The 22,694-nt window shown below is 25.7% G+C and overlaps 2 protein-coding genes across 2 annotated transcripts; one reads left to right on the top strand and one right to left on the bottom strand.

The window, feature by feature from the left end:
• Window positions 1-1,953: 1,953 nt before the first annotated feature.
• Window positions 1,954-10,824, bottom strand: LOC129611358 (lipase 1-like). Its single transcript, XM_055524466.1, has 6 exons — window positions 10,657-10,824; window positions 4,096-4,273; window positions 3,104-3,315; window positions 2,893-3,042; window positions 2,661-2,825; window positions 1,954-2,599 (listed from the first exon to the last, which is right to left on the bottom strand). Exons 1-6 carry the CDS (start codon window positions 10,666-10,668, stop codon window positions 2,207-2,209), a joined length of 1,110 nt encoding a protein of 369 aa, XP_055380441.1. The 5' UTR covers window positions 10,669-10,824; the 3' UTR covers window positions 1,954-2,206.
• A 2,538-nt stretch (window positions 10,825-13,362) lies between these two features.
• LOC129608815 (uncharacterized) lies at window positions 13,363-21,854 on the top strand. The gene is made up of 7 exons (XM_055520554.1): window positions 13,363-13,597; window positions 17,364-17,434; window positions 17,623-17,799; window positions 20,949-20,979; window positions 21,044-21,126; window positions 21,216-21,519; window positions 21,581-21,854. The coding sequence occupies exons 1-7, from the start codon at window positions 13,519-13,521 to the stop codon at window positions 21,661-21,663; spliced, it is 828 nt and encodes a 275-aa protein (XP_055376529.1). The 5' UTR covers window positions 13,363-13,518; the 3' UTR covers window positions 21,664-21,854.
• Window positions 21,855-22,694: the final 840 nt, after the last annotated feature.

The following is a 22,694-nucleotide window of genomic DNA, read 5'->3' as shown; positions in this document are numbered from 1 at the left end:
ACTTGTTAATTACAGAAATTAATATAATAATATATGTAAATCTTTTTTTTTAATCTTCCTTTGAAAAGCACAATAAACGACGACTGGTTTATAACATCTAAACTTTTTCAATTAACTTAAATTAAAGAAATTATTCAAAAAACATCACTATAAGTTTTAATTAAACTATAGAAAAGTAAAAATCTAAACAAAAGTTTAATCACTTAATGGGGTTATTAAACTGTTGTATTTAACAGAAATGATTCATTTAGTATAAATAGTACAAGTTTCAGGCAATAAAAGTTGCAAATGTTATGAACATTTTATAATAATAATTGACTAATTACATGTTGAATAGACAGTTCGATATAATGGTTTTTTAAGTTGAAAAGATGTAGCTGGTACAAATCGATCGCAAAATTTTTGTATGGGGACGATGTTGACAGCTTATTAGGTACTTTCACTAACACTCCCTTTTACTAACATTTTTCATAATCCGTGTTTACCCGTCTAGTATATCTTGCGCTTTAATTGTCCAAATTTCAAAAAGCATAGATATAATATTATAAGCCATATGCACATCTAATTTAGAATCAATTGCGTTACAGTGAAAAATATCAAAAATGTTCTGTCATCAAAGGAGAGTTACCATGTATTACCTATTAAATTAATTTTTTAGTTAAATTTTTTTTTTGTGAACTTTGGAAAATATGAAAAAAACTGTAAAAACTTCAGTAGCATTAAAAAGTCTTTATTTTGGAGATATTTTTGAAAAAAAACCTTTAAAATTTTACGAAAATACAAAACCAATGTTTGTAAAATATAAAGCAATGATTGAATGAAGAAATATTAGTTTTTTCGAATTCGATATTGAATATTTTTTTTACCCGGAAAATATAAACATTTATATTAACAATTTAGAAAAACGTTTTGGGTTGTACCATAGGCTGAGCGGATGTAATTATTTAATTTCTTATCATAATGTAATTGAATCAGAAAAAAAGTTGCCCTGATGATACACAAATTAAAATCAATGAATATATACGAGTTTTAGATTCAAATTTTTTAGAGATAATTTGTATGTCATACACGGATTTCGAGATAATTCTAAATTTCAGTGAGTCAGAGAGTAGTCAGTCTCAACTATGTTCCTCTAGTTGAATGTTCAAATTTTTAGATAAACCTAAATTATTTTTAAATAAAGTTAGAATAAAAATCAAGCTATTTGGAAATAAAATTTTTGAGAATTTCGACATTTTTAAAAAAAAATAAAAACTGTTAGGACTTTTAATTACCTAAGTTTAAAAATTAATAAAAGAGTGAAAGGGGATTCCCATGTAGATCGTATTACACAAAAAATCAATCCATATATATTTATATTGAGCAGATTAAACAAGATTTTTAATACCGGGGTATTACACACAATTTATTCTGCCTATATTTTGTCACATTTTGTCAATTTACATTCTATTTAGAGTACATGCGCACAATACTAATTAAACAAATTGGATATTTTAAATAGGAAACATTATCATTTTTTATCATTAAGGGCCTACCACCAATACACATATTGTATTATGGGTGACATATTAGTTTTACTGATTTGTGTAAACGAGAATTATATGTGACTGCCTTTAAAATTGTATCTAAAAGTATCAAAGCCTGTTCATTGGAAAACCATATATTGACATCGTTATACACATATTTTCTATTTTATCAAATGTCACATAGACAATGTTTCATAGACTTGAAAATATATTTAATATAAAAAATTCGTGATATGTTTATTTTTTTTGTAAAATATTTGTATATGTAAAAAAATTTTATAATATCCAATCGTATAACTGCTAAATAATTATATATAATTTATATCACACATATATATATATATATATATATATATAAATATACATTTTTTTAAAATAATTTTAAAATTTATATATTATAGTATCTTTAACTAAATAGCATAATTTTTAACTAGACTTTTAAATTCTAAGTTTTATAACTAGATTTTTACGCAAAATTAGAGATTCTTTTGAAATATTAAAATATAAATTAATCTTATCCCATTGCAATAATAGTTTTATATACAATAATTCCAATCTTAGCTAAATTTAAGGTTTTCACACTAACAATTCCATTAAAATTAAATAATATAGTCACTAATTGAAATCAGCGTATTTTTTTGTACTAGTTTTTCAGAATCCAGCTTCAAAATCAATATAAACTATAAATTATTATTTTCAGCAATTTTCATAGTTGGCAAAACCCGTTCCTTATAAAACCTATCACAATGCGTGCAAGCTGTGAAATCGGCGTGATTGAAACCAAAATCATCACATAGATATTTCATGTGTGGCATTGGTAATTCACTGTGAAATCTCTCAACATCTTTATTTACAACTAAAAGGTCATTTGAAGAATGATAAATACTGTATTTCACTCTTGTTTTTTTTATATCATAAAATGGCGGTTTTTTACTTCCGTATACTTTTAGATTCTCTTTTTCACCATAATCGTATTTCTTGAATTCTCCAGTTACAGCAAATTGCGCCATATGTAACGCTTGCTTTATGGAAACACCAGAAGGAAAATGGCCAAACAGGACTGGTAATCTTGTCTTAATTTATGTAAAAATATTATTTTTTTTATTTTGTCTTATTAAAATTTGTTTAACCTACAATATTGGTTTCTCCTGAAGTAACAGGGCCGACTGTTAATTTAATTATTTCAACACACATCTGCTGAGTAAAAGTTCCATCCTTACAAAGCGTATAAATAGCTGGACCGTAACCTAATTCCACCATATTTGGGAAAAAGAATCCTCCAGCAATTTCAAAATAAGCCTTAAAAAATGTATGAGTGAATATCTTCCACGTAAATAATAAGATTACATTTAAAAAAGAAAATCACCTTGTTATTCATGAACAAATTCAACAAAAACCTCATTGCTGGACTTGTAAGATGTTCGAAATAAACAGCTGGAGCCAAACCTTGTATGCTAATCAATTTATCGGAATATTCAGGCTTATCATCTAAAAGTATGACCATGACAGGATTTCCCTAGTAAAAATAAAATTTTGATTAGATAAGATAAAAAAGTACAGTACCATTGTAATCTTACTTGAGAATTACCCACGTAATGTATTTTATCAAATAATGTTGTATTTATTATATAATCAATTGTAGCTTTTACATCGTATTTTCCTAATTCAGTTAGCGTGAAATCCCAAAATTTTGGATCGCTCATTTTTAATTTTACGTGGCGCTTACTATAACGGTTCCCTCGATGATTAGACATCCAAACGTCATATCCTGCATCGTGTAAAAGGAAAGCTGTAAAAAGTAAAGTACAAAATCTAAGAATTACACATGTTTTTCGTACCATTAATAGAAAGTAAACTGTTTTCGAATTAAGATATTTCTTTGTGTTTACAGTAAATATTAATAAACTTAAATATTTAATATAAATAAAACTACAGCAGGCTAGTCACCTACCCAGTTAACTCTATGACGCTATGAAATCAGGGCATGATATAATGCACTGGCCGTATGCTTCCCTAGGAGTGAAGGAAACAAAAAAAAAATGACTTACACAATCTTTTACCGCCATTTTGTAAGTGTACTATTAATTTCTTTGTTTTACTATGCATTCTTTTATTTAATTTTAACCGCCGATATATACATACGTATGTTATAATAAAATATGTAAAATAATTCGATAGTTTCGTGTTTTCAGAAATTGAAAGTGCATTGTTCTAAAACTGGCTAACTATTATGCACTAATAAAATTTCGATGGTATGGAGACGAAGCTATGAAAAACTTAATTATTTGGTCATAATAAGTTCAATATTCATAGTTAATTTTTGAAAAAACAGCAATTTTAACTGTTTACATGTTATTTCATCACTTGTGTAAATTAACAAAGTTTCAATAAAATATTTTTTATCCCAAATAATAAACTAAACTAAGACATACTTCAACTTTTAATAAAATTAACAGTTACAGTTTGTAATCATAAAATTGTACAAAATACACAAAATTTAGGAAACAGTAAGCCTACATATTAAGTTTATTCTTCAAAAAACCAAAACCGAACAAATATATTTTCTTACCAGCACTAGTTTTTGATCCATAAAGAACAAATTCACCCGAAGAACTGACAAAACCATGTTGTAAATAAACTGGAGTTTTACCTGGGTTCGCGATTCGATGCACTTCAAGTATATAACCATCTTCAGTTAAAACATCATGAATTTCCGCTGGATAATTATATTTCCGGATCAAATCAGGCTGAAAAACGTACAATTCAGAAATGTTACCGTAAAAACACATAATTTTTTAAATAATAAGCTTTTTTTTTAAAACTTCAACTTAATAGAAAAAAATTTTGTTTATAAAATAAAAATAAAATACGCCTACTACGAAATAGTTTCCTATTTCGTCTATATTAAATTAAAATTTTATGACCATGTAACTAGCTACTTAAAAGACAACTTACTATAATATATATACTATATTTTCTTCATTAAAGATCCATAAAATAAATTTATATCTAATGCAATGCTGTTGTCTTATTTTTTTATATAATATTTTAATTACATAAAATATAATGTAATTATTGTAATTAAAACTGATATATTTTAAATTTAATGTTGCGAAATTAAAAAGCTATTCTTGTTTTTGTGTTACCTATATAATAATTAGTCTCTTATTCTAGTCAACTTTATTTACATAAATACTCATAAGTGCATTATTTATGCACGTGCCTGCAAAAAATTTGCCATGTTTACACATTTACTATTAGTTGGGTGTACATATTATGCAATACAAATGCAAAACATTCTTACTAGATTTAATATAACGTTATAATATTATAATCATTTTTTTATATCAATGTCTAAATACTGTTATATTATGATATATTAATGTACAGATAAGTATGTTTATTCCATATAATTCTTATACATACATCTATTTTATGTATGTACATAAATTATAATATAAAGGGAAGAATAGAAAGCTTTATTTCTATCTAGAAAATTTCTCAACGATTATTATTGAACTTGAATTATTTAAGTTAGCATTGTAGTAATGTTGAAACTTAACAATTCATTGATTATTTAAATTTCGAAAGGAGCTTTTTAAGTGTACTACACTAAAGCATTTTTTTTTTTCACATATTACCTATATAAACATAAGATAAAAAAAAAAGTAATTACAGTCTCTATGATTTACATTAACTGGAAAGTTAGTCAATTACTGTACTTCTTATTTCTACCTTTACCAGAATAATAAAGAACAATTCTTGTTGCTATTTCATTACGTGAGTATGTGTGTCTCCTGAAGCTTAAAATATATATTTTCAATAAATTTTTATAATGACCTTGAAGTATAGTTGATTAAGCTAGATATTTTAAAAAGAAGTATTGCTATCTGCTTTATGTTCCATGATAAACAGAATTAAATGTTTTATTTAGAATTCATTATGATGAATATTATTCATCATTGGTCCTAGTTTGATAAGGTCTTCGTTATCATTTGGTATTGATGGAATCTATTCCGACTCAGGGTTTTACCAACAACCAAGATTATAAGAAATGTGTCAGTAATCTTTCCAACTGGGAATCATTGTATCCCAATTTCATCCTCAACAAATATAAAAAAAATCCATTGCGTGGTATATTAGAATCAAAAATTCCTGGAAATGGTGCCCCCGGTAAGAAATATTTTGAAGTTTCTGTATCTCCTTTTGAAGTTTTGAAGTTTCAATATCTTCCCTTTTTTCAATTTTTTCAGTTTCATTCTCATTCTCCCGTTCGGTAATTCCAAATAGCTTCTCAAGATTATTATTATCGTCAATTTGTATTATATTATGAAATTCATTATTTAGAATCTCTTCAAAATTAAAGACTGAATATCAGTATTATCTAAAGGAAGTCAAAGTCTAAAGAAATATCCAAAAACAGATAATTTGATTTTCTGATAGCGTTTTGTTTCTTACAGAAGCCATGATATTGCACATTCATTCATTAAATCTTACTTTTTAATAAATTTATATTTCATATACTTGTAATTACAAAAATAGAGTAGCCCAACTACTAAAAATTTTTATAAAAAACAGTTTCGAATTTTGATATAACATCAAAAGCACATGTATAAAACTTTTTGTTCATTTAAAAGTATATGTGGTCCGGCGGTACTTACCTATAAGTCTATTTATTTAACTCACCTAAATTTAAATGCACATGAACTTTATGTTTCCCAAAGAAGAGAAATTAAGAGTTTGTTTTTATCCGGTTTCAACAAAAACAAATTCAGTTTCTTATAACATTGAAAACTCCAAATTAGAAGAAAAGTTTTTACAATAGAACCTATTGAAAAGCTATCAATATTTTAAATTTTGTATCTTATTTTTTCAATTAAACAACCTATCAGAAGGAGAAATATATGGTACTTGTTAGTCTCGTTTGTCTAAAAATAAAAACCAGTTTTTAAGTGGGCCGAAAATGACTATAATTTAAGATCGTATCCATAAGTACCGTCCGTCGGCCGTCGAAAAAAGAATATAGAAAAATATCGTTATCTGTTACACATTAATCTGTTGGTAAGTACACATTATTCCTTTTTGAATTACTTATGCAGGTATATCACATATTACGGCAATATATTTCGCAAGTAGGTGAATTAATTTTAATTTTGATTGGCATCCAAAACGGAAGCCAAGCTATGAAAACTTCAGAAAATTTCTCTTGTTCAGATATCTTGTGCTAAGTTGTAAGTCGAGCATTTTATGCAATTATCCACAATGATTTTAGATATATTTCATTTTTCACTATATGCGGGCGTAAAATGATAAAGAAATTGAATACTAATTCTATGAGTTATATAGTTTTGCCTTTTCGCCACAGAATTATTACTAAACTGTAATAGATATTGAATTAACAGTTCGAAAAAATCAAAAAAAAATTAATTATATTAAAGATTATTAAACTTGCACTTACATATATTATAAATATTACATTTATAATATACATATGTATAACAAATAAACTATTAAAGTAATTGAATTAACCTGAAAAAATTAGCCCACAAATTGTTTTTAAAATGTTCCTGTAATTAAAATATACCAATTACGTATATGTTGGGACTATTACTTTGTAAATATAATTGCAAATTTTGCATTAATATATGCAGTTATCAATAGATTCTCATGCAAACTAAAAATAATCACATTATTGCATATTTATAAGACTACTATTTAATGTACCCATTGATTAAAGGTGGATTCTTAAGAAGAATAAAAAATAACATTTTTTTTCTGCGTTAATTTAGTATTTATAGAAATTGCACTTACGAACCTTTGCATTTTTTTTGTACTGGTGAAATTAGCAGACTTGAAACAATGGAGTAACAATAAAATATAAGGTAACTTATTAAAATATAGTCTTTATCTTTACGAAAGCAGACACAAACAAAAGACTTCTGGCTGAAAATTGGTTCTATTATACGTATATAGGCTTTTCTGATACAGAAAACTCGATTTGTGAAATTGATGCATATATCACATTTTTGCCTAGTATTTCATAAAAAAAAAAAATTTAACTAAAACTGAAAAAAGTTAGAAATTCAAATATAATAAAATATTCAAAGTTTATACTTAAGTAAAATTTAAAAATCATTAAGCTTATGTGTAATCTATCAAAATCTGTGACAATATTCAATTATCAGCATAAGTGAAAGATAATAAATAACTTGGCCATTAGTATAGTTAAATACCATGAAAAAAATTATAAAGATCATTTTATTTTTTTTTGTTCATGTATTCAAAAACTACAATATGGCCTTTTTTAAAACAATGCCACCAAAAGTTTATTTCTTGGCACATTTCATTATTATTTCTATATACAAGTCAAATTAATACAATAACTGCTAACACGAGTTATTTGAACATTAATCTTATTAATAAATAAAAAATTATTGAATTTAAAAGACTTTTTGTTCTTAAGTAAGAACAAGTATGACAACTTAGTATAATTATACACATAACAATTTAATTACAATTTGATTTATAATTGCATCTCAACTGCCTCATTACTAATTTTAAAATGAGAAAATTAACATTTAAAGTTACAAAATAAAACATATTTCTATAATATCTAATTTAACATTATTAAATTAGATTGATTTACATTATTACCCTATTAAAGAAGAATATGGTACAGTCAAAACTGGATATACAAAACTTGCTTTTCGGAATTTATTTTTTTCTTTGTTATTATTTGCAATCGGTATAAAATGAAACTTAATTAAAAACAAATTATTGGTAAACAACATAAGGGACAGAAATAAGGACGAGGAGTTTGAAATTACTGCTTTTTTTAATATTTCAAGTTTGAAATTCTGTAAATTAATGAAAATATCATTAATATTTAAAATTCTAAAGCATAATGCAATTTTTGCGAAATCCTCAATTTATTCAAGGAATTTTGTCATTTATTCTTGTATTTTGTTGAGATAATTTATTAATTTTGTAACTAATTTATGTGTGTCTTGTTGTAGTTATCAAATGAATGGCAACGATTACTAACTCCAATTAATAAACGGAATGCTTAATAAATCAATGATTACAATACTTGCTTGTAAATTGTTTTCTAGAACATCTTAATATTGCACAAATTCAAGTTCTTTGACATATTATTATTTAAAAGTCTTTTTAAATGCAGTTCTCGCTCATTAAATTATTTATTTATTTCGTACAGAAAAATGTACATACTTAAATTAATTATAATTATATACCTAATTAGTTCTTTGTTGCACATGAACTTAGTTCTTTCAATTATAAAAGCATATTGTCACCATGTTTCATTTCACTTTTAAACGTAAATATTAAATCAGGCAATGATTACAGTGTAAGTATCTGTTATCCAATCTATTTAATTATTTAAGTTCTATATATTTAAGTTTAACTGTTCTAATTTATCAACTTTACTCAAATTAAAATATAAATTATGTATTAAAATATAAATATATGATGATTAAATTAATTAGATATACACACTGCGAACTTTTTATAAAAGTTTAACTAACTAATTAAAAGTCATTAAAAATGCACAAATATTCAGTCTTTCTATATGCCTTATTAAGTTTAAGCACAATCAAGCCATTAGGATAAAATTACATGAAACGACTTCGAACTTTGAAAAATAATAATTTATATATGTGTTTATTAACATACCTTCAAGAACTACTTTTTAACAGATTCTAAAAATTTCTTGTTTAATTACACATGCTTTCGAAGCAAATCTTACTTATATAAAGAAGTTGATGTAAGTTATTGTTTTTTTTTTTCAAGAAATTTTTATGGATTCGATTATGGTAAGGAACAAGGCGCATTTAGTTTTTATGTGGATTGCAAATATAATTTTGAATAAATTAAATTGTTGCAGCCATAGCATAACTTGTAAAAATCTGCCGTTTAAAAATCATAGTAAGAAGACCTTTGAAATAAGCGTTTCACGCTTCCCGCGCAATCTCTTATTTTAAAACTATTTCGTAATCAATACATTAAAAATACATTACGAGTAAGAAAGGCAAAAATAGATTAGTTCACTACTTAATACATTTATTTTTACATAATCTTAATTGTAAAACTTTTTACGGAAATTATAGGAGCATTCTTGGAATTTAAAACAATTAATTACTTGAAGACGCAATAATAATTTTTTAATTAAAAAAAATAGTATATTAAACTTACGTTTTTATAATTTTCGTGATTTGAATTTATCATTATGAAAATAAAAATTTAATGTTTAAAAGATTAAAATGGCTGTAAACGAAATTTTAAAAAATTTTCGCATAAGTGTAATAGCAATGGTCTAAAAAACTCTGTAGAGATACTTGAAATCTATTTCGAAAGATTTTTAATTTAAAAATGGCTAATCAGCACTCTATTTCGATGAACAAATTTCTCTAATAAAAATGTAAAGAAAACGGCAAATTAAACAAATGAGAATGAAAACAAATTTTTTAACAATTCAATTATTTTTTTTCAAAGAAAGTACCCCTTACAAAATACCGCCTCGTCCTCTTCTACCGCTTCTTTCTTTCTACAATTAGTACAAAAATATTATTATTAATTAGTTATTCATTAATAATTGTTATTAATTCATTAATATATATAATACATTAATTATCTACATTAATTTTTTTTTAATTCTACCCTATTAATATTAATAATTAATGTAAACTTATACTTATGCGTATGTGTAAAATAAAATAAAATAAATTTATTATTTCATTCAAGTATATAATCAAATTCTATTTTAAATTGCCTTTAAAATATTTATTAATACAATTTTCATATTTAAATGGTATATTGTGTATATTTCAAAAATTCAATATGCTTGGATACAAGTATCTTCATCTTCCAGATAATATACATAAAGTACTTCTTAAGAAAACCTTCAATATCATTAATTGAATTAAAATAATATTTAACATAACATTTAAAAAAAATTGAGTGTCTATTTATTTGCTTCCATACTTCATTAACTAAAATTTAATTAATTACTTTTTAAATACAATTTCTCAACTCAAAATTAATTACTTTTAAATATAACACAAATATTTCACTATATAAGTAATAATAAATATTGAATTATTTATAAGCTTACTGTTCTTAACATCAAGTCTTCAAAAACATCTGATTCATGAATATTATTAAAATCATATGTTAATATACTTTCACTTTCTTTCTTTAATCGTTTTCCATTCACAGAATAAATAAAAGGTATTATCCATATAACAGTTAGAACACTTATAGTATTAATATTTTTTCTAAATAAAAATTCCATACTTAAATACTTATTAAACGAAATATAATATAAAGAGAAGAACCTTTATCATTTACAAGATCAAGTTCATTACTAAATGATATTTCATACGATTACCAATATTTATACGATATCATTATTATATTTAAATAAAACAAGAAGATTTAATAATAAAAATAATAATAAAGAGATTTTATAATATCGTAACAAGATAGCTTTTCGTTAAAGCTAACTTAGTAATTTATATTAAAAAAACAAATAAAAATACAATAATACATGGTATGAGATTATAGAATTAAGTACACGTGTATTGCTTTTAACGTTCCTAATTAACTTTAGTTCATTAAAGTTGGCAACACCCTTAGCGAGGTAATACAGTATGTGAATAAATTATTGCACATTTTTTAAACTTTCTTACTTAATTCTTTTTTTTAAAAACTTAACTTGCAACTGTTGATTAAGAATTCTGCAATATTGATTTTAAGTTTATGGCTTTTCAATTTTTTTTTCACTTGGAAATTTTTAGTCTTGTTTTTTGAGTAGTTTCATTATCTTTCGTACTATGCAAAATCAATGTAAAATTCAATTTTAAATTTCTTGAACAACATTTCTAAATTCGACTATAACTTTTAATTTAATGACAATTTCAGAAAAATTAGAGCATTTAAATATAGGTCTCCTTTTTAGCGTTTTTTGATTTCGTTATTTCAGAACTCCAAATGGAACAGATCAGACCTAAAATGGAGGAAAAGTTTTTTCTTAACCATGTCTGTGCTACAAATCTCACATGTGTTTTGCGACAGAAAATATTCACTAAAAATTTTTATTATCAAAGAATCTTGGGAAAGGATTTTGTAATTAAGCGGCCCTTGTGAAAGAGAAGTTGTTCTAATTCATTTCCAGAACATTTTCTTCTTAAAACTGTTGTGATTCCTCCATAACAATTTATTTTAACACTACATTTTCCAAAGATATTGGATTTATTTTGTAAATAATACAAACTGTACAATAATTAATAAACCTCCGTATTTCTCGAATTATCTAGATCCATTTATAATATTTATTAAAAACTTATTAATATCAAAAAAAAAATATTTATTTATTGCTAACTATATTTGTACAAAATACAAATACCATACTAATATATATATTGCTCTTGTTTCTCAAAAATCTCTTTAATACATTGATATCTCAACAAAGAACCGCAATAGAAGTTTTGCTGAAAAATTACGAAAATCTTCATATTACAAACGATTTAAATAAATGTAATTGCGGACATTAGTCTTAGTTTTTTATTTTTCAGCCTATTTTAGTAAAACAGAAGAAATTTACTTAATGATAATTGTACATTATTAGAATAAATTCGTTGCGAAAATAAAACATTCATTAACAAAATACAAATTCTATAAAAAATTGAATAAAAATTTCAATCATTTTACTGATAATAAAATCCAACATAACCTCATTTTATACGTCATATTTGCGTTTATTGTGCATTTCTCATCCCGTACATTAGGCAAATGTTATAGAAACCATTTAAAAAAAAAAAATCCATTATAAAATTACAATTATGTTTTTGAATACATGCAAATACCCTCATTATTTGTAACAATTACTTATAAGACTTAAAAACCAAATCATAATCATTCTTGGCATATTTTCAATAATTTTGGAGAAAATATGCCTAATAGTTTCACTCTGGCTGTTCGTCTATTTACAAAATTTCTAAACCATTCAAAATACAAAAATTAAAATATAGATATTAGACTTTATTTTTCTTGACCTTACTTTTTATACATCCCCGTCCTCAACAAGTTATAGCTCTTCAAAATTATTATGGAAACCCAGTACTTTTAAACATTAATGTCCAATTTACGAATTCTGTAAATGTCTTAAGGAAATATTTCTTCTTTCATAATACGCTTATAAATTAGTGTTGCACTGCTAAAACACACACTTAAATCTGACGAAATTTCATTCTACCTTTTGTCTCGTCAAAGTTCTGATCCACAATATTTCGCAAAATGCTATTTCTCGATTCTGGTCGAAATGTATTTGTAAATAAATCAATTACAAATTAATCTCAATATTAACACTGTCATATTCATAAGTAACTTATATTATCCTTAAACTTTTCCTAAATTTATACAAAGTTAATTCGCAAGATTGGTACTTAGATCATTTGCATTTTTAAGCTATCTAAAACAAGCTCTAAAATTAGATTGAAAAAAGGAAATATGCTGCTTCATAAGCCACTCATTTAATCAACTACATTTTTTTCTTATCAGCTTTAATTCACATCAAAACTTATTTTTGTGCTCTATAATAAAAATATATACTTACCAATTTGATTTGACCAGCAAATGCATATACCATCTTATCAATATTTTTTATTTATAATATTTTTATACATGAATTCAAGGACTTGAGAGTTAAGATAAGAAAATTGCGGTATATTATTAGGGAACGTAAATAAAAATAATATTTCAAAAATAAATTTTATTATATTTTTTTATTATACATAAATAATCAGTCCCTATCGATTAATTGGAGTGAAAATAGCGTATAATTGAGGAAGCAAAGTATTATTTTTTTCTGTGGTTTCTTATATTTTGACAATACATATTTAAATCGTGTTACATTTTTATACTCGTGATCAATTGATAAGAGAAAGAAAATTGTGTAAAATAAATTTAAAAAAATATGAATAAAATATCAAGTATTGGATTTTTAGGAGGCGGAAAAATGGCCCAGTCCATGGCCAAAGGTTTTATTAGTGCAGGTGATTATACTAAAATGTTCAATTTATTAATCAATACCATAATGAATTTTTCTTATATTAATTCAAAAAACTCTATATAATTAATTTTATATTAATTATATAGAGTTTTTCGAATTTTAAATTAAAACTAAAATATGAATAAACAACAATACTTACACGAAAGCACTTTTTGGAATTTCAAGTTCGACGCACAGATACATGTAAACGCTTAGTGTTTCGCAAATTTAAAATAGAATTAATGCAACAAATTTGCTCCTTTTTAGAGTACATTATTGGCTAAACTGTAATAGTTCATGGAAACTCAGTTTTTTCGACGATATAACATTGCAAAGTCCTCTCTGAGTAAATGAAAATAATTTTCAATTTTGTATGAAATTTCTGTTATGAGTTGTTAAAACTAACCTACAAATTCAAAAAAATCAAGAAGCTTACGTTATTATTTGCGATATAAAAATACAAAGGGATCTGCCGAGAAAAAATTTTGTGTATATACATATATTGTGTAATTGTTCGTTCCGACTTTAGATGCATATATAAAACAAGTGTAAACTGTTACATGTTCAGTGTGTTATCACTATCACCTTCAAAAGGAGGATAACTAATACAATAATAAAAACACGAATACGTAACAGTAACCTTTGTAACATAATTGCTTATTACGAGTATATTAAAGTTGTCTTCATAACTGTGTCCGCTGCTTTTGCTTGATTTATCAACAACAAAAAAACCTAAATCTAATTTTAAATTTCTTTAATAGGTGCATATACTACTAGTATCTGCGAAATTTCATAATAAATTTTTATGAAAAAAATTTGAATTAAAATTAAAATCTGACATTGACAAAAATGTACTTTTGTTATTTGGTTTTAATCCTATTAAATATCGCATTCTGCAATTAAGAAATCTAATTAAATCACATTTTTAATCATATAACATTTTCTATATGTTTATATAACATTTGATGCGCTTTTAAATTAAAGATCATTAAAAAAAATAATTTTTTCAAAATTTTTTTTAATATTTCTACATTTCTTTATGAAATAATTCAATTATTGTATTCTAAACAGATCTTTAATACATGCTTCTAGTAATTTTTAATCATAAATTATAATTAATTTAAATTGAACTTTTGGATTTAGCTAAATAGGCGTGCAAATAATAATAAGTAATAAAATGTTTATGAATAGAATACAAATTTTATTGAATAAATCGATCAAACTAAACTTAATTACAAACTAATATGATTTAATCTGGGAATAAAATAAATACGGATTTTTTTACTATGCTAATTAAAATTATTATGTAAAAATATATGTGTGTGTATTGTTTAACTTTCTTATTTTAATTTTGCGTTTTGTTTTAATAATACTTAAAAAAGCATAGTAAAAACCAAGAAAAACGAGAAAAAATAGAGTTGATCATGTCAACTATGTGATACCCGTACGAATTTATTGTTGTATGTGCAAGTAAATATGCTATAGCTGACTATGGGACAGACTATGACTTTCAGTTGCCGTATTACCATATAATTAATGCAAAATTTCAGTACTGTGTTTTTCAAAATACTGTGTGTGCCAAACTACTATTGAAGTTGTATGGCAGCTACTACCAGGAGTCAAGAAATGTCAACGATTTTTATCACACATAACAGCCCTAATAATATACACTTGTTTTCACGTAATTTCCATATTGTAATTCCAATAATTTCTGAGATAATGCCAAATAACTTTTGAAGTTGTATGGCAACTATCTATTTGGAGTTGTATGAGATCCAACCAACTTCATTTAATATAACTGTCATTTTATCATATTTTATTTTGCAAAATTTTTAAGATATAGCCAAATAACTATCCAAATAGTATGGCAAGTACCAGAAGCAACCAAGCAATTCCAATAACCCAGTGGGCCTAATAATATATTCGCTTGTGCCAAATTTCAATACTATAGCTTCTATAATTTCTCAGATATAGCCAAATTAATTTTGAAGTTGTATTGACAGGTATCCGAACCAGTGCCTGGATCATCGACTTAGATCAATTAGTTTTTAAGTTATCGTTGAGAAGAACAGACGGACAGACAAAGCTAAACCGACTCAGAATTGGACGCTGATCAAATGCATATACTTGAGTCTATATCTCAGACCATTATTTCTTAGCATTACAAACGGTAAGGCAAATTTAGTATACCCTACGCACATACGTTCGTACGGGTATAAATATTATGTCTATTCAATTCATAATTATCTCAATAAGGTGCTGAAATATATAAGCTTAAAACTTCAGTGTTAAAAAAGAATATTTAAATTAATTGTCACCGTTGTTACGTCAATAATAATTAATATTCTTTAGATTAGATAGTACGGTTAAGTACAGTGAAATATTCTCTATGATATTATCTGTTCTCTGAGCTTCAGATACCTCTAAATTTAATTTTGTAATAAATTTTGTAATACAACGAAATAAAAAAAAAATCTGATGTTCTCAGCACATACCCGACCACAATGCGTATTGCGTAGTTTAATGAAAGATTCAGAGAAGAAGATTATTGAAATGCTATTTAAATACTTCTGCTAATTTTAAACAAGTTAACAAGCTTTGACTTATCTAGTAAAATAAAAATTTGGTTCATAGTTGAATTTCGTTTACAAATTCCCTGAAAAATGTGTCAGTTAGTTTCGGTAAAAAACAGAATTCAAATACTAAAGTTCAAGACATTCCGTAGCTATATAGTCAAAAATATAAAATTGGCCCATAGTTCGGTTTCCGACCTTTTCTTAAAAACTGATCTTTATGAAAAATTCATTGTTTTATTAACCCGAATTTAAATAATAAATTTCAAGCAAATTGATTGATTACTTTTATATGAGAAGAGTATGAGAAGAAAAACAAATTTGGTCCGTAGTTAAAGTTCTCTCGATAACACTTTAATTTCCAAAAAAATTGTCGACTTGTTGTATTGACGGAGTTTATATATAAATTTTCAGAAAAGTCCACTGATTATTTTTTTAAAAATAGTTAAAAACGTAAAATCGCCCCGCAATTAAAATGCAGAAAATTAATATATCCCAAAAGCTGACCAAACCGCTTCACCCTTTGAGAAAATTCAGATAAAAATTTTATAACAGAACTTAAGATACAGACAGGTAGACTGACCACCCTCTTCTTATATGCAAGGTTATCGGTAAAAAAAATAATTAACTTAAAACATTAAAAGTTTAGAGTTGAATTTGAATAATTAATATTGGGAAGTTGCCCTTTTATTACATTATATGCGTATATATGTATGCACATATAATCACTTTTTTTATACCCCAACCTAATAATTTTTGAAGGACTTGGTCTATTCTGTGAATTCCGTAGTAAAATTGTAATTGTCCAGAGGAGGTTAGATTTATATTTAAACATAAAATAGACTCTTATAAATAAGGCTTGTTTCATTGTAATCAACGAACTATTTCAAATATGCCCCTCTCGCGAAAAAATTTTTAGCACCATATTTCTGAATAATATTTATTTCAAAAAATTTTCTAGAAATTTTAACGCTATACATTGTATTTGCATATAAAACATGTACTCGTATTCTATTATAACAACACATTTATGAATATAATAATAGGAACATAATTATCACCTACATATAGCTACAAAAAAAACATATCTAAGGTGAACGCACCCTTCTTCTAATTTAAATCAACAAAAAACTTTTCTATATAATTTTAAATTATCCTTTTTTAATTAGACATTTTACACATATTTTAATTGTATAGGTCTTTCAAAAGCAGAACAAATATTTGCAAGTGTCCATCCAAATGATATAATGAGTTTTGAAGCATTTAAGGTAAGTTACAATAAAATGAATCTGCAATTACTCTTTTTTTTATTTTATGCATTTCATTATGATTTTTTTTGTTATTTTAATGTTAGTCTATGTTGTTGTATGGTATCCTTTCTATTAATCTACATTTTTATATAAAAATATAAATGAATGTTCATATACAAATTTAAACTATGTATTTTATTTTTTAGCGTTTAGGAGCAAATGTGACTATTGAAAATGATCCAGTCGTTCAAAAGTCAAATGTAATTTTTGTGTCAGTAAAGCCAAATGTTGTAACAAAAGTTTTAGAAGAAATTAAGCCAATTAGTGATAATAAACTTTTTATATCAATAGCTATGGGAATAACACTAAAAGAATTGGAACAGGTGTGTATGAAAAAAAAAATTTCATTCCTATTTTCATGAAAAATTTCATAATAATTATAAAATTTTCGGAAACACTGAGAGATTTGAAAATGATATTAAGTCGGTAATTAAAATTTAAAAAAGGTCGGTAATGTTTTCATACCTCTGTAGCTTAATTGATAGACCGTCTGCCTAGAAAGCGGTAAATCACTGTTTCGTGTCCAGTTTGAGGAGACAATTTTTTTCTGTTTTGACTCGGTCCCTTGATTACGTCATCCATCAGTTCTGTGACTCTATGAAGAAATTTCCATTACTTATTCTCATATTAAAGAAAAAAACTTTATTATTGAAATTTTAGAAATTTCAGATTATTTATAATAATGAGAAAGTAAGGAGTTTGGAAAATTATTTTTGTAAATTAGAAGGAAGTAAATCATTGTAATTTATTATATAGGTTTCCTCATTATAATATTACAATTTTAATATTTTTAAGGTTGCTTTTAAATAATTATCATTAGTCAAAGTGCATTTTTCTGCGCATGCTACACTTCTCCCGGGAATTTACATTACATAATTAAATCTTTAAAATTTACTTTGTATTTAGTTGAATTTTTACTATGAAAATAGACTTTCATATACGTTAATTTATTTTTTTTTACTTTTATTTCATAATCAAAATATATAGGTACTTTAGAGCGATTACCAAAAAATTAAAGTTTGATTGGTTTAAGAAAAACATGTAGTTAAGAGCAACAAAATTGTAGAGGCTCTCTTACGTAAGGCTCGATGTGACAATAATGAAAGTAAAATAAAAACGAAAACTACTTACGGTCTAATTCTGTTTACAATGTATTGTTTACATGTGATCGATTCAATCGTCTCTAAAACACTAAATCGTAAGAACACTATATTTACAGGACTTTACCTATTACGCTAATGTTACTATTGTACCTAAATACAAATAAAGAATGACATTGTGTAGGTGTTTATATTTGTTTTTTATAAATTTCTTGGCCAATTGCCAATTACTGTACAAAGCAATGTAGAGATCAATTTACCAATAATATGCCTGTGTAACTCAATTAGCACAGACGACATTTGTAGGTCACTTCACTGGTTCGAGTTCAGCTTGAGGAGAAAAAATTTTTTAATTTTTCTGTCTTGACCCGTTCCTTTGGCTAACATCTGTTCTGCAATCCTATGAAGAAATTTTCGTTATTTATTTCCAAAAGAAATTTAATTTTTATTATTTTTCTGATGCCAAGAAGTTTTACGACTATCCTCAGATTTAGATTAAATATTAGCTTTTGTCGAATATGTAAACAGTCACTAAATCCAATTAAAAATATTTGTTTAACATTATCACTTTTCTGATGGTTCAACAATATTTAAAAATAAATAATATTAACAAAGCTCTTTAGCTTTTAAAATAATTTTGAAGACGCAAATGATTAAAAATAATAAATCTAATTTTGTCTTTATTTTTAGATGAAATGTAAAGCGTTAATAATTTTTTAAGCGTTCTTAAGCGTTATTATTCTTAATCACCTTATTAAATCTAAATTTTGATTTTTGTTTAAAATAGAAAATTTAAAATTTGTTCTCTGATATTTCGATTAAAAATTTTGTAATAACAAATGACAATATGACAATAGAGCTGGGTAGAGCGATTTTGAAATATAATTTAAATTTCTAATAACCTCCTCCTTATTTCTCACTTCGCACATACAAAAAGTGCGAAGTTGAAATTCATAAAAAGCAGGCATCAAACAAAGTTAAATATCAAATACCTTCCCAATCTTAAAATTATTAGGGCTTGTTACAATTTAACTTTTTATCTACATTAAGTAATAACAAATAAAAACGTTTCAGTCGGTATAAACCGATTGAATTATACCCTGCACCTTTAGTTATTGTATAGCAATTACTCGAACCTCTAAAACCATTCTATAGAAACTTCACGGATATGTCTGACCTATAATTGGACACCCGACTGCCAAGTTTCATGAATCTGACAATTTTTCCAAATATTTAAAGTTAGCTTTTGGAGTTGTATGGCAAGTACCTGAACCTGTCAAGCAATTAAATCAAACAAACTCTTTTAGTTGTATGGCAGCTACCCAAATCCGTTGTCCAAATTAGTCCAATTACAATAGGGTTCGTCCTTGGCACAAAAGAAAGAACTTGTGAAAGTTTGGTGCCGATTGCATTATTCGTTTTTGAGTTATCGTGCGATCGGACGAACGGACGGACATCTCTAAATCGATACAGAATATTACGCTGAGCAAGAATATATATATATGTCCGTGCCGCAGATGACTCCTTCAAGTAGTTACAAACTCCATACCAAAGTTATGGCCTTCACGAAGTGCAGAGTATAAAAAATATCTTCCTTTTGAAATAATTTCCTTACAGTTATTCTATTACCATAAAATATTGCATAAATTTAGGAGAACTTCATTTAGTTATTAATATAATTATGAAATGCTTAACGCGATCTTGAGCCATAATTTCGAACAATTCGTGTAAATATAAAATTAGAATTTTATTGTTAATTAGTTTATATAAGGTCAAAAGTATACTTATAGGTAAGAGGATGATTCCTATTAAATTTTTCCTTTTTAAAAAGTACGACAAAACTAGTAGAGTAACTATAGGGACTGAAATTTGCAAATTTTGATGATAAATATCAGAAGAGGGATAGTTTTAATGAAACTAAGTTTAAAGAAAATTAAATATTTATCGATATTTATAGCTATTTGAGATAAATCGAAGTTGCCGTGCAGAAAAAAAACATTGCGATTAATTTGAAGGATTAGTTCAATAGTCTGACATTTGTTCATAGTTTTTAATGGTAGAAGAAGTAAGGATTGCTGATTTTTCTCCATTTCCCGAATGCATTTATAATCCTTTGTATTGTAGCTTTCTCAATTGAAGGAAGTCTAATGTACTATTTGAAATTTAAGAACAATCAATAGAAAGAATGAAATTTGGGACACCTGAGCTTCAAATTAATTGCATCAAAATTAAAAGCAAATATTGATTTCACCTACATATATACAGTACTTTTCTAAACTTAAATAATTTTTGAAAATTTCCCTTCATATATGTATGTTTGTGTGGTCATATTAAAAGAATATATAAATATTTTTTTCATTTTCATAATATAGAGTTTGTCATCAACTTCACGAGTGATACGAGGTAAGAGATAATTTATATGAAATCACGAAATCTCTAAATATTATTGGTTTCTAATTTTGCTTAGCGATGCCTAATATAGCTGCTATGATACAAAAAAGTTGTTCTGTATTTGTACGTGGTTCCAAAGCGGATGATGATGATGCAAAAGTATGTTAACTAGACAATATTTTATTAACCTAATCATTGAAATACATTTTTGTTTTAACTTATAAAATTTCCCTGTTTTACATTTTAAGGTAACTCAAACTTTGTTTGAGTCTCTTGGGACATCTGAAGAAGTTGAAGAAAAACAGTTAGATCCAATTACTGCTTTAAGTGGAAGTGGTCCAGCTTATGTTTTTGTGATGATTGAAGCTATGGCTGATGGTGCTGTTAAAATGGGTCTACCTCGTGATTTAGCATACAGATTAGCATCTCAAACTGTTTTGGGTGCTGGGCATTTAGTTAAAAATAGTGGAAGACATCCCGCTGAGTTAAAAGATGATGTCACTAGTCCTGGCGGTTCAACTGCAGCTGGTCTAAGTCGCTTGGAACTAACACGTAAGCTAATATTACATGAGAATAAATTTTCAAAAATTAATAAAATCTTATAAATTTTCAGTATTTCGAGCATCAGTTGCTGGTGCTGTTGAAGCTGCTACACAAAGATGTCTAGAAATATCTTCACAAAGTTCGGGCAAATAGTACTTATGTCAATAGCCAAATACCGTTTTATATAGATTCACATAGTATATGTATATGTAATTATAATTTGGTCCAAATATTGATAGTCAAAATTATTAGGTTTAAAATATTAAAATTATATTTTAAATTATTACGTTTGTGTCAATCGTTTTACCTGTTAAATTTAGCGAAATTAATAAATTTTTGATATCACACAACATTATTTTCATAATTACACATTTTGAAATTAAAAGAAATTTACATTTGCAGTATTATGAAGAAACAACTATATTACCTTGGCTTCCAAAATGTAATTCACATTTAAAAGCTAAATTGTGTATTAACACTGTGTTATTGTATTTTGTAATTCAAGGTATGCAATTGTGTCACTTAACAATAATTGTACTATAAATTATTTGCAGCGAAAGAATACTATCCGGATTTTCGGATGAATCATAATTTAGAATTCTGATTGGAGCCTTGAAAAGAATAGATTAAATAAGATTAGTTAATAAAGAACTTCGCAGTTTTTAATTCTATATCTCACAAACAATTTTATAGCATCGTAAAAACTGAGATTTTGTACGTATTAAATATAAGTATAAAAACGAAAGAAGTAGAGTTTTTTTGACAGCTGTCACATAACTTCAAAAGTTATTTGGTGAGATAAGTGAAGGTTCAACATTGAAATTTCGTCCATTATTTGTGTTACATCAGTTATTACCTCAAATAAAAGAATGTTAAACTAAAATCTTAAGGGTTAAAACTAGCTATGCCAATAGTAGTAACAGAGTTTCATTTACAATACTGATAAATTTAGTATATAGTATAGTTTTAGCAACAGAACAGTATTTGGGCATTTACGTACAATATATGCGTTTATGAGACAGTGTAAATATGCACATCAAATAATTTAGGAAGAATAATTTCATCCTAAACATATGCAATAAATTATGTGTAACATTCTTGTTATACACAATCAATTTGTTCTTAATCCAAAATTTTTATTATTGAAAATTGAAACTTGAAAATTCATATAAAATATTTTCGAA

The sequence above is a fragment of the Condylostylus longicornis genome, unplaced genomic scaffold (assembly GCF_029603195.1).
Source record: "Condylostylus longicornis isolate FDR11 unplaced genomic scaffold, ASM2960319v2 ptg000004l, whole genome shotgun sequence".
NCBI lineage: Eukaryota > Metazoa > Arthropoda > Insecta > Diptera > Dolichopodidae > Condylostylus > Condylostylus longicornis.
Note: the sequence above shows the minus strand (reverse complement) of the source record. Positions and strands in the feature narration are given on the sequence as shown.

Bases quoted from the DNA above. Each gene is read 5' to 3' on its own strand.
- LOC129611358 (XM_055524466.1), bottom strand. The intron at 3,043-3,103 runs GTAAGATTACAA...TATTTTTACTAG, and splicing joins ATTACGTGGGTAATTCTCAA to GGAAATCCTGTCATGGTCAT. The intron at 2,826-2,892 runs GTGATTTTCTTT...ACATTTTTTAAG, and splicing joins ATTTGTTCATGAATAACAAG to GCTTATTTTGAAATTGCTGG.
- LOC129608815 (XM_055520554.1), top strand. From the start codon at position 13,519: ATGAATAAAATATCAAGTATTGGATTTTTAGGAGGCGGAAAAATGGCC. The intron at 17,800-20,948 runs GTGTGTATGAAA...TTCATAATATAG, and splicing joins CACTAAAAGAATTGGAACAG to AGTTTGTCATCAACTTCACG. The intron at 21,127-21,215 runs GTATGTTAACTA...TTACATTTTAAG, and splicing joins CGGATGATGATGATGCAAAA to GTAACTCAAACTTTGTTTGA.